Below are 13,738 nucleotides of genomic sequence, written 5' to 3'. Positions count from 1 at the left end.
TGGCACACAATTTCAGAGATTTCATTCCATCGTGTCAAATGCAAGATGATGGAATAGAGCATCTCACATGGCAATTAGGAAGGAGAACATTAGCAGGCTTTTTGTTTTCTTCCTATCTCTCATCTCATCACTCATCTCAATCACCCACATTCAGGATACATCTTTCTTTCCTCCTTTTATTTTTTAAATTGGTTGGTCATGGGGCTTGAACTCTGAGCCTGGGCCTTGATCCTGAGCTCTTCAGCTCAAGGTTAGCATTCTACCACTCTGAGCCACAGTGCCACTTCTGGTTTTCTAGTGGTTAATTGGAGATAAGAGTCTCACAGACTATCCTGACCACGCTGGCTTTGAACTGTAATCCTCAAATCTCAACCTCCTCAGTAGCTAGGATTACAGGCGTGAGCTGCTGGCACCAGGATACATCTTTCTTGAACATTTAATCCTCTTTAGAAATCCTCGTACAGACACACTCAGAGATATTCTTTATTAATATCACAGCTGCTTCTCAACCCATTCAAGTTTACCATCAAGATTAATCATCAAACATCATAATCAGTTATATACAGCGATGATTCCTTGCCTTATTCTTTCTCAGTTTTGCCTTCTACCAACATCATCATCATGCATCAGGAAAGAATTGCTTATAAAAATACAAATGTGATTATGTAAGTTGTTTGTTTGGGTTTTTTTTGCCAATGAACATGATGCTTTATTTGGCAGAATCCATATTTAAGAATATACCCTTCTAGGGGCTGGGGATATGGCCTAGTGGCAAGAGTGCTTGCCTCGTATACATGAGGCCCTGGGTTCAATTCCCCAGCACCACATATATAGAAAATGGCCAGAAGTGGCACTGTGGCTCAAGTGGCAGAGTGCTAGCCTTGAGCAAAAAGAAGCCAGGGACAGTGCTCAAGCCCTGAGTCAAAGCCCCAGGATTGGCCAAAAAAAAAAAAAAAGAATTATACCCTTCTAATCTTAAAATATCTAAGATCAGGTTTAAAGAATTGAAGTCCAAAAATACCCAAGAATAATTTAAGAGAGTAAATAAACTGCTCTAGCCAAAGTAATCCTAAATGGCCTAATTCAACAAATTCAGTTGGTATAGGTGCAAAGAGAGCAGGAAGACATGAATTGATCTGATCTGAGGGGTTAGGAAAGGCCTCCTCCTTACGGAAGTCTCTGAAAGCATAGGTATCGGCCACCCCAGAGGGCCACACGGAGATAATCACAGGCAGGAAAAGAAGGTTCATAAGGAGGTTTATTAGTGGGGCCATGGTTCCCACGGGAGAGGGAGCTACATGGTGTCTGCACCTTATCCAGGTGGCAGCTTCTCTCTCTGGGGGTCTTTATACCTTCAAGCAACTAAGGTGGGAGGTGCTCTGCCTGCCCCTCAGGTATCATCAGCTGAGGGTGGAGTCATATTGCCAAAGGGCAGAGCTTGGGGGGGGGGGCATCTATAAGCTTACAGTGAGTAGGAGTGGCTCATTAGTGGATCATGGGTGGATCTGGGGGATAGTGGGAGGAGCTGAGGACCTGAGGGCTAGGGAAATGCTAACATTCCCCCATTTGTTGTTTATTAATAACAGAGGAGGGGTACCAGGCAGGGAGTATGGGCGGGGGTTGTCTCTTCTGGAGCTATTTCCTGCTGAAAAGGGGAGAAGTAGTCAGGGGTCCCTGATTTCTCATTTGGTCTGGTACTATGTCAGTTTTTGTTTCAAATACTTTGTTGCCTTTCCATAGCTTGGAAGAGAAGAAAAAAGAAGCCTTCTTGTATGATCTTTCATGATCTGGCGAGAGTTCACCTTTTAAGCCACTTTTCTCCTTTACTATTATTCTTATAATTTATAATTCTCCAATATGCTCTTCTTTTCTTTTCTAAGAAGTTTGAATGTTCTGTTCTTAAAATGACATGTTTTCTCTTGTTCCATCATCCCAACCTCCTTTACAAACTGAGAATCACTCATCTTCAGGTCATGACTTGCATTTACATACTTTGGAAATCCTCCCAGATGTTTTAGACTTTATTGTAATGTCATATTCTTCTTAAGAGTATACTTCGTTTACTAGTAGTCGTGATCACAACTGTCATTAAATGATTAATTATGAAATCATCAGCTAACTATTTTCAACTTTCATTTTAAGCTCAGTGAAAACATGGACCTAATCCTTTTGGAATTTCCAAATTAGAACTAGCAAACTCCCTGAAGATTATCTAATAAATTTTTATTGGACAAACATAGTTTGGGTAATCCTTGAAATTGTTAGGTACACCAGAATCAAGAATTTTTTAGGGGCTGGGGATATAGCGTAGTGGCAAGAGTGCCTGCCTCAGATACACGAGGCCCTAGGTTCGATTCCCCAGCACCACATATACAGAAAACGGCCAGAAGCAGCGCTGTGGCTCAAGTGGCAGAGTGCTAGCCTTGAGTGGGAAGAAGCCAGGGACAGTGCTCCGGCCCTGAGTACAAGGCCCAGGACTGGCCAAAAAAAAAAGAATTTTTTATATTCACACATAAATAACATCAAGGCAGGTATTTCCTGGGCAAAGGTTATACTTAAGAAAATTCAATAGAATAAAAACAAAATTCTGTTATTGGAATTTTGTTATCAAAAACACTGAGAAAGTGATAGAACATCATCAAGAGTCTGAAAAAGTCTTATTAATTTTCCAAGGTCATGTTTTCGTACTCGTTTATATTAATGGAAATTCTGTTGGTTTCATAGTGTATAGCACAACTGACATACTATGGTTAGTAAGATTAACAACAGCTGTTTCTTTTATCTTATCCTGGAAGTCTAAAAGTTCTGAGGATAAAAGTTAAAGTAGTATTTTGTTTTACGTAACATTTAAAGTGACATTGGATCCAAAATTCCTGGGTTTGGCTCTTTGCTTTCCTATGGAACATAATAACAAATGTTTCTAATTTAAATAAACTTTAGAATGGTTGAAAAAACACAAGCAGCAGATTTGAAGTCCTGGGTTCTATACTTACCTTTGTTATTGCTTCCTGTGTAAATGTGAAAAAATTGAAAAAATAGCAATAGTAAAAAGGTAAATGTTAAACATTAAATGTGAAAGAACAGCCTATGCAACTTTAGAGGTTTTAGGAGTAATTTTGAATAAATTATAGTATGTAGACATACATGCTCACAATGCTTCATCTATATGACTATGGAGTAAATTTGAAAAAAGTTGGATGCCAGAGTAATAAGGGATGATAGAAAGATCCAAACTCAATCAATCCCACACCCAAGAAAAATCAACTAGCAATTGTCCAGTGGTAATTGTTCCATATGTGGGTGAAAAAACCGAAAATGTGGAAATAATTATGAGCTTAATGCATGTTACATGAAATCAAACAAAAATTTCATTGATAGAGGAAAAAAAGACTGAAGGATCTGATTCAAATGGTACAGTTCCTTCCAGAAAGTGTAAGACCCTGGGTTCAGCCCATGGTCTTCCACTGACCATGCTGTCCCCTTCTCCAAAGTTATCACCCTACCCAGTAGAAAGGGTTCCTAGAGTTTCTACAGCTTTTCTAGCATTCCAAGATATTTTCTAGGACATTCACTGTAGTCTCACCTCATGGGAGACAGGGAACCTACAGAAAAACTGCAAAGCTAAACCACTGAAATTAGATAGAAGTAAAAAGGTGGAGCCCTGAAGATCATTGTCCATATTTTGGTGACAGTTTGATGTACTTTCCAACACTGGCACTCAACCTTAGATACTAGAATGCTCATTAAGCTCTCCTCAGGAGAGATGGGAAGTGATATCTAGGTCTTGATAGTCTGCTTCCAGGCCAAGCATCAGACTCCATGCTAGGGCCCAGTCTATAGAAGATGTTCACAGCATACTTTGAAACACAGCATAAACTAAATCTAACATAACTGGGTGGCTTGATCAATTCTGCAACTGACTAGCCTACTCCCACACTTCTAGGAAATAACCTCCAAGTCTATTGTAGATTATCAGATTCTCAGGAAAAACATTCAAAATTATGAGAGAAGCAAAAAGAAAAACTAATGCAGAAATCAAGGGACATAATTAACCTATCTAAGGTATGTATTCAAGAAAGAAAAAAGTAGAAGTTGTTAGAAAGTATATATAAAAAGGTAATTGATTAAAAATTCCTTAATACGAGGAATAAAAATAATATCCAGTATGTCCAAAGGCTACCATTTAAATTTAATCTCCAAAATGAAATCACTAATACATATAATAATAAAATTATTAGAAAAAAATTCCAAGAGGAATAAGATACAAGAAATATACACAAGAGATTTTAATATGCCTATCAGAAAACTTCTCATAAAAAATGCTAAGCCAAGAGAGAAATATAAATTAAAATTGTTTAAGGAAAAAAAAATCTGACAACCAAGAATGCTTTAGTCAGCAAAATTATCTTTCAGAAATGGGGAATAAATCAAAATTGTTTCAGAAGAGAAAATAAAAGCCTACCATACAGGATGTCAGAATAAAGGTCTTTAAGATGAAACAGAATATAATTAATAACAAAATCCTATAATAGTAGAAAACACCATGATAGAAGTGACAAAGACCTTGGATTATAACAGTGGAACATAAGTTTAGACCTGTACTACAAGGTTTAAGGGACAAAACTGTTAATGATAGCTATGAATAAAATAATCAAGGGACAAATATAACAAATGCAAATTCTAACATAAAAATGTAGCAGGAGTAAAGAGATGGTAATATACAAATTTGAAATTCTATTCAGATGGGAATACCTAGCAAGGGAAATGAAAAAAATAATGTTCTATTCACAAGTACACCTAAAACTTTATAAAATGTCTAAGAACAAATTTAACAATAAAAGATACGGTTCCAATTGTTTCAATAACTGTGTAATTTTATTAAAGGGCGTACAACAAGATCGGAACAAAAGGGAAGACATATTGCTTGGGTTGAAAGAATTAACATTTTTCAAAAAGTTAGAAACAGCTACAGAAAGGAATTCAGTAGATGACAAAAAATGTTTTAATTCAATAAGAAGACCACATTATTAATAAATAGTAGTGGCATGATACCTCCCAGATTTGTAGAAAATAAGATAGACTTTTAACCTGGTGGCCATAAAACTCGGTGACTGTCCAAGCAAACATGCATAAATATTTCTTTACAAATGTTTTTAGATTTGTATTCTTTTTTTACAATTTATTTATTAATTAAACAAATTTTTTGACAAGGTGTTGTGCAAAAGGGGTACTGTTACATAATAGGGCAGTGTGTACATTTCTTGTGATATCTTACACCCTGTTTTTCTTTCCCTTCCCTAGGTCAGGTAGACATATATACATTACACAGTGTGCCAAAAACATATACAGTAGCCACTACACTAAAGGAAATTCACCTAGGGCTTTAAATCTAATGTCATCAATAGAGTTTGCTTATCCTTGTCTTATATGAACGTACATACATAGCTTTTGAGCTATTGTGATCCCCTGCAAGGACTATTTTTGACCTTTATATGTTGAGTAGTAGTTTGGTTTTAGTTACATAATGTAGGGTCGCTGACCCAAACCTGTGGGAAATACCATTTGACAAAAAGTTTTTGGTTTTGCAGACCTGGTCTCTACTGTCTCCCCCTCCCCCCACCTTAAGAGTCGTATATCAAGGAGATCATGCCCCTTTGTTTTCTGTGTTCTAGGCTTGTCTCGCTCAACGTTATTTGTTCAAATTCTGACCATTTCCCAGCGAATACCAATATTTCACCATTTCTAATCTCTATGTAGTATTCCATTGTGTACAGGTACCATATTTTTTGGATCCATTCATCTGTGGAGGGACATCTGGGTTGTTTCCATATTTTGGCTATAATTTTATTAGGAATAAAAATCTTATGAGATTTGCAGAGAGTTTGGAACTTGAACGAAGTTGAAAAGACTATTTTACATAAGTATTATGCCTTTCTTACTTTTATTCTTGGACTAACATATCCATGGTAATACTTTTGCTACTTTAGCTGTTGGATAACTACAACTAGTTAAAGATAATACACATCAAAAACTATTGTGGCAGTACTGGGACTTGAACTCAAGACTGCAAGCTTGCCACGCTGGTACTCTTATCACTGAGCCATGCTTCCAGGCCTTTTCTGTACTGGTTGTTTTTGCAGTAGGTTCTCACTTCTTGCCCTTGCTCTGTCTGCACTGTAGTCTATCTATGTTAGGCTTCCCGTCTTAAATAGAATCACAGGCACAGGTGCCACCACAGTTAGCTTCTTCTAGTTGAGACACAGTCTCAAAGACATTCCTGCCTAGAGTGGCCTAGAACTTCAATTCTCTTCATATCCACTTTCCAAATAGCTAAGATTACAGGCATGGAAAGTTAAAACATATCAAATTAAAATCGATTTCTCAAATTCCTATCTATTTCCTTTTGCTTGACTGTAGGCTCCAGAGCATGGGGGGGGGGGGGGGGCGGAACCCTCATTACCGACAACTGCTGGTTACCTATTTGGAAAGTGTCATCTTAGCTCGTTAAGAATAATGGTTTTCAACAATGTATCATATAGACTTCATTGTCTAAAACTTTCTCTAAAGGCAGATTACTCATTAAAACAAGTATTTTACTGTGTTTAAAGATTCCATATTGATATTGAATGATTACAGCAGGATAAATCATTATAAATTACAGAAATAAATTACAGAAAAAAATTCAGGAACAATTCAGAGAAAACAAGTGCATTATTTTCATATAAATGGCCTTGTGAGGTCTAAAGAGACCTTACCTAATTAATAAGTCTGGTAAACACTTGCAAAGCAATTCCTATCAGTTCCTGGAGAAAGAATCTTTCTCCCTTGCTTTATTTCACCTGATGGCTTTGATCTCCTCAATTCTAGAAATCCTGCCTCAGCCTAGTGAGTAGATGAGTCTACCACACCCAAATAACAAAAATTATATTTTGGTGAGGGAATTCGGCTGGACTACACAAAGTATTCCACATATTTGTATGAAAACAAAACAACAAAACATACTAAATTTGTCCCAAAAATCCAAAGGAGGAATGATGATGAGTAATGGGGGAATGGATTTAATTGGAGTACACTGTATGCATATATGGAAACACCAAAATAAAATCTATTTTACAACTACTCAAGCTAATAAAAATGAAAAAAATATTTTGACAGTCATAGGGCATTTCTTGAAGTATGATTTGTGGATGGTGTAAATTTGTCTTTCATCTCATGGCTAGGATTTATTTTCCTATATATCTCAAAGATACAGAAAAGATAGATGTAGTTGTATTATTACTTTAGGTGAAACTTTAAACCCATTTTTTTTTTTTGGCCAGTCTGGGGGTTTGAACATAGGGCCTGTATCCTGTTTCTGGCTTATTTTTGCTCAAGGCAAGCACTCTACCACTTGGACCCACAGCATCACTATTGTTTTTTTCTATACATGTGGTGCTGAGGAATTGGACCCAGGCCTTCATGTACATGAGGCATGTACTTAAACACTAGACCATATTCCCAGCCCCTAAACCTATTTTCTTGAGTAAAAGACAACAGTTAAGTACAACAAATTTGAAGGAGGTAAACCAAACTGTAAAAATTAATCAATATATAAGAGCACTACTTACGGATACAATCTTGAAAGCTGTTCTGCTATAGCATAGGCTGTTGGGTCTCTGTCTAAGGCATACAGAATAATATCTGATTCCTTCTGAAGAATGGCTCTTGTGTGCCCTCCTGAACCAAATGTCATATCTAGAAAAATCTAACCAGTACAGAAAAAAGAAAATTACTCCTTCTAGTGAGCTTAACTTAACATTTAGCTAAATGACAACAATCTTAATTTTAGTAGCATATTATTTTTTAGGCCTAAGGAAAGAATAGAAAAAAAAACTGGAGTTCATTTTTTAAATATAAATCTGGCTCAACTATGAGTGATTAACTTAAGAAAGTAATCTGTAAAATATTCACTATTACTGACTGGCAAATCAAGATAACACTGTTTCAATATAAACTCCAACAGGCCACACTACTATGAAGCTTACCACTTTCTAGCATCCACCTGGTAATAATATTACACACATTCCTTGTCATTCGGAGATAACTAAAAATCATTTTATCCCAACTTTCCTAAATGCGTTACATAAAAATTAAAGATATTGATAGTAAGAGATAGAGACACAAAAATGAAGACACACACACACACACACACACACACACACACACACACACACACAGCGCATCCCAAGGTAACTGTGGGAACTTAGCACCTGAAGGTAACTATGGGAAAGAAGACAAGGACCATTTATATGTGTGTATAAAAGCATTAGTCCAAATATATGATTCACTACTCTAGAATATCATTGAGTAGTCATAATTCAGCCTAAATAGCTTTTAAGAGCCACTTAATATCAGTGTATTCCAACATTACCAAATGATTCATTAATGAATAGAACACTTCAGGGGCATTCATAATCACTGATAATTAATTCTATCATTTGACTTTATAACACACCATATTTCATTTTCCCATCAGCCTCCTCTATTCTGAACATGAAAAAAATGATCATTTCTTACTTTAGGGTAGTTCTTTTAAATCAAATACAACTAAATGACATTTTGTCCCCATTGTCTTCTCATTATCGTAGAAATTACTTGATTGTACTTATTTTCCTCACAATGAGTCAACACCTAAACAGTAGCTGTAAATCTGATAGGATACAGTATACCAACAGAATTTTGAGAAAATTCCAAACTTTCACTTAACTTACAAGGAGACTGAGGTGCTAGAGAAGTAAACTGGTAGCTTTTTGAGGACAAAGTTAATACTAAAACCCAGATCCTGTGCTGCTTCTATTTCATCTTAAAGAGTATATTATTCCCCACTGGAATAAAAACAGTTGTTCTTTGAAAATGTTTTCTTTCTTGCTAGATCTAGGGCTGCAATGGGTAGAATATTTGTTCCTTAAGCCTCCAACACAGGTTAAAAAAAAACTACTTGTTTATAATTTTATATGTTGAAGAGTATCTATGGAGATAAATCTACTGACATAAATCCCAAAGAAAAACACTCATTTTGTATATTGCCTGGTACAATGCCAGATAGCTATTTTTAACAGTCAAATGATGAATAGGGACTTACTGAAAAGCTAGTTTCCAAACTGATCTGAAAATTAGTAAAAAGAAAAAGAACCACTATCACCACCACCACAACAAAAAAAATCTAGAGTATTTAAAAAAATCACAAGATCATGGATGGGCATGGTTAAGAACTGCAAAATTAATTGAAGTCTAATTTCTTTATTATAGAGACTGTTCCATATTTCTGTAATATACTGTCCTACTGTAAACTGGATATCCTTGAAAACCACCTCCGGCTCCTCACTTGAGCCTACCAAGTTGTTGCCCAAAATCAAACAGATAATTAAATAATGTATTGCGTTTCAACCCAACAATTCCAATCACTGATTTTTTTTTTTACACTGGAACAACACTGTTAAAATTGGACACAAACATTTTTAGCCACAAACGGTATGAGGGCAGATCTTCCAATTTCATTTTCCTAATGTTGATTAGTCATTTCCAATCTGTGCAAGAGTTTTAATAGTAAGTTTCCATCTGAATATTGAAACAATATGGCCTGGTTTCACTTTAAAATTTCTTCCAATAAATATACACTTATCTAGCATTTGCTAATTTTGAATTTTTAAAATTAGAAGTACTTTTTAAAAAGTTTTTTGTTCTTTTCAGTTAACCTTCACCTATGGAGCACTAATTTCATTTTGAACCACAGAAAAACGCAGATACTCTGAAAAAGCTTGAAAGGGGTTTTATTTCAATATTTATCAAATATATAAGTTTTTATGGTATTTTCAAGTATACTGTAAAAATAATATAATGCTGATATTTTAAATGTGATAACTTTAATGTATTAGGTGAATAAATGCTACTTACAAAAATTTAACTAGCACAAATCATTTCACTAATGACAATTTTGATAAGATTCTAATAAAAATATTTATTGTGATCATTAAAATGAACAATGCTCTTTCATTTAGGTCACCAAATAACATTACTTTTCTACAGATCAGCATATAAGTACAAACATATAACTTAATGGTGTATGCACAAAATGTGCACAAACACGTATGCATATACATTACAAGAGCTTCGATATTCCTAAACTTGTTTAAACATATGACCCACAGATATATAAATTGTAGGTATGAACATGATATGCTACCACTAGAAATCTTAAGTATAGCAAAGTTAGAATGACATTAAAAAATGGCTTTTAAGTAGTTGTACAAAGGGTATTCAATTCAATATGTCAATGCATCTTGAAAGACAATTTTTTTTTATTTTTTTCAATATTGGGGCTTGAACTTAAGGCCTAAGTGCTGCCCCTTAGCTTCTTTTGCCCAAGGCTAGTGCTCTATCACTTGAGCCACAACGCTACTTCCAGCTTTTTATGAATTAGTTAACGATAAGATTCTCATGGGCTTTTCTGAAGGGGCTGGCTTTGAACTGTGATACTCAGATCTCAGCCTCCTGAGTAGTTAGATTACAGGCATGAGACACCAACTCCTGGCTTGAAGGACAATTTTTAGAGAATGTTTTAGTACTTTAGTAAAGGAGAAAAACACCTGAATAGTATGCTTTATCTAATTCAAATCAACAAACTGAACAAGATCAAAGACATATATACTTTCAGAGGAGAATATTCTGTGACTCACAAATTATATTTTTGTAACATAATAAATGGGCCCTAAGTGCATAAAAGAGACTGAATGCAAAAATATCTACTTTCTGGTTAGAACTTATCATATAACCAACCAGAAACTTAACTAATCTGAATCTCAATTTTGTCAAAACTATGAAACTGAATGATTCTCAAATAACATTGATTTTACACACAAACCAAACCATACATGTGCGCGCACATGTGCGCACATGCCTGGAATATATTATATATACATTACTATATATAATTATATACATATATATACATATATAAAATCCTAGTCCATGTCATCAGGTTATTAAGATATACTAATAGTAAGTCAAGATACAAGAAATAAATTTAAAAACATATGGCTATATAACTAAAGGTTACTTTATATTACATTAAACTATATTAAATATTAACAAAAGACTTTATTCTTTGTAGGTTGTGGCGCTTGAACTCTGGGCCTGGGTAATGTCCCTGAACTCTTCTGCTCAAGGCTAGTGCTCTACCACTTTGAGACACAGTACCATTTCCAATTTTCTGGTGCTTAATTGGACATAAGAGTCTCAAAGACTTTCCTGGCCAGGCTGAGCTGGCTTTGAACCATGATCCTCTGATTTCAGCCTTGTGAGCAGCAAGGAGTTACAGGCATGCGCCACTGGTGCCTGACAATAAAAGACATTTTAACTAAGAAAATAATTACTCACAAAGGCTTAAATTCCATAAATGGGAAATAACAAGTGTATGTGCCACCAGTAGATCAATGTAATTGGAAAACTATAGACTGTACCACTTGAAATATTAATACCGCACAACAAATAAGTTATGGCAAAACTTGCCTTGGTTTGCTGTTAATTGTACTAATTACACATTCTGATTTAATCAACATTAACTTTTCAAGAAGGTTGAAAATTGAAGTCCTTATAACTTGTATTATAGAGGGGACTGAAATAGGTTATGATAATCCAATTTATTTTGTTTCCTCCAGAAGCTGAGCAATAGGGGATGAGAACAGAATCCTTACAGGTGAGTTAAAATTTTTCTAAGCTTGTTCTTGCCGATTCAGTTCTTTAAAAATATATCGTTATAAAGTGTAGACATTTTATCTTCATAAATTTCAGTTTATATGTATATTTCTTTTTTAGGTTGTAAGAGACTACTGGTAACATAAATATTCTATTAAAGTTTTAAATTTGTCTTTCAAAGGCAATTTTTTTACATAAAACAAAGAAAATTTAGATCTTTTGTTTTATTCTTTCCAATACCTATTCTAGAATCTTGTTATAAATCTTGCAGTTTAGATTAAATATTAAATTTTCAACATTCTTCATGGTTGGAAGTATGGCTCAAGTTGTTGAGTTTCTGCCTAGTAAATGTAGAGTTCAAATCCCAATACTGTTAAAAAAAAAAAACAAACCAAAAACAAACAAGGTCAAAAGTTGAGGTTTTGGTGGCTCACGCCTATAATCCTAACTACTCAGAAGGTTGAGTTCTGAGGATTGAGATTAGGACAGACAAATCATCAAGATCTGTAGTACCAATTAACCAGTAAAAAGCCAGAATCAGAGACATGGCTCAATTGGTAGAAGGAAAGTCTCTGGCAAAAAAAAAAAAAAAAAAAAAAAAAAAAAAAAAAAAAAAAAAAACATGCCTAGAGTTCAAGTGAGTGAAATTGTCATCACTTATATTAGGATTCTATAGGGAATTCAAAAACATTCATTCAGTTTAGTTCTAAAATGTAGTTTACAATTTCAGAAATAAATTTAAAATACAAACTTATTATGATAATCACATGAAAGAAGTATCCTATGCCTTGTAATTAATGGACAGTACATCTGATGTTCAAGCAATATTACAAGGGAGCTTGCTCTTTAACTTCATTGTGCAATATAACGTAAAAATAACTATAACATGTCTCATTGTGCCATTCTATACCAATTAATTACTTTTGGTTGAATAGGTTGTAACTAAAGCAAATAAATACTAAATAGTGATGACTCCATCATTATCAAATAGAGTACACCTAATTTTGTTTTTAAAAAGTTTTAACTTGTATTGATGTACATTATAGAGGTAATATAACCAATAATCTCACCTCCCCAGTGAAGATCACTTGTCCAGGTTTTCATACATAAAATCTCACTTAGTGATAACTATTAAATACTTCACGCAAAAGCACCATACTGTGAAAATAAGCAATCTTTTCTGTCAAACTGTCTGCATTATGTAACCAGATGCTATATTCTACGAATTACTAGCTTCTTGACTTCAATTTAATTATCACCTGCATTGTTTGTAACACACCATCCAAATCAGGGATATGTCCTTACAGATGGAGTAAAACACTGGAGCCCTCCCCCTTTGAGTGGGAATTATCCACTGAATTTACCAACCTCCTCCAACTACATCCGTCAGCAGCCCAGTTCCCAGCCAATTATGAGGATATGCACCCATGCATCCAAAAGGACAGCATCCCCACGCTAAGAACGTTCCTCCAAAAGGACAGCATTCTCCACAGTAAAAACTTTACACTAAAAGTTAGTCTTTTCTAATTTTCTTGTGTTACAACATCACCCTAGTAACCATCCGTAAAGAAAATAAGAACCTGACTTCCTAGTGACAAGGAGAAGGGACAATGTCACCCCTTGGGTTAGGATATAAACCAACCAGACCACCCTGCCCTGTATGACTGACTGCCACGCTCTGGGGAGAGTGATGGTAGTGCACCATTCTGTACAGATGCCTTAACAACATCTTCTACATCTCTTGTGTGTCTAACCATTTTCTGATACCACAAGGGGTGTGTGTGTGTGTGTGTGTGTGTGTGTGTGTGTGTGTGTGTGTGTGTGTGTATGTGTGTGTGTGTGTCTTTCCAAGAATACTATGTTCTTTATTTTAAATGTTTGGATAGAATTGGGGTGTAAGCAGTGGCAGAATCATTGGTGGAAGACCTGGAATTGAGCTGTAGCACTGAAAGAAGGGTTTAGGTAGTGATGGCTACATGACTCAAGTACATTGCTTTATGTTTTT

General features: G+C 35.1%; 1 protein-coding gene across 2 annotated transcripts in view; it reads right to left on the bottom strand.

Moving 5' to 3' along the window:
* Positions 1-13,738, bottom strand: part of Mettl15 (methyltransferase like 15) — a 129,559-nt gene that overhangs the window by 61,695 nt on the left and 54,126 nt on the right. For both annotated transcript variants that reach the window (XM_048359410.1, XM_048359411.1), the window contains one exon: positions 7,608-7,744. In XM_048359410.1, the coding sequence (XP_048215367.1) occupies positions 7,608-7,744 (137 nt within the window). The remainder of the gene's footprint in view (positions 1-7,607; positions 7,745-13,738) is intronic.

Source organism: Perognathus longimembris, chromosome 13 (assembly GCF_023159225.1).
Source record: "Perognathus longimembris pacificus isolate PPM17 chromosome 13, ASM2315922v1, whole genome shotgun sequence".
Lineage (NCBI taxonomy): Eukaryota > Metazoa > Chordata > Mammalia > Rodentia > Heteromyidae > Perognathus > Perognathus longimembris.
The sequence above is the reverse complement of the archived record's forward strand: the minus strand, read 5'-3'. Positions and strand labels throughout refer to the sequence as shown.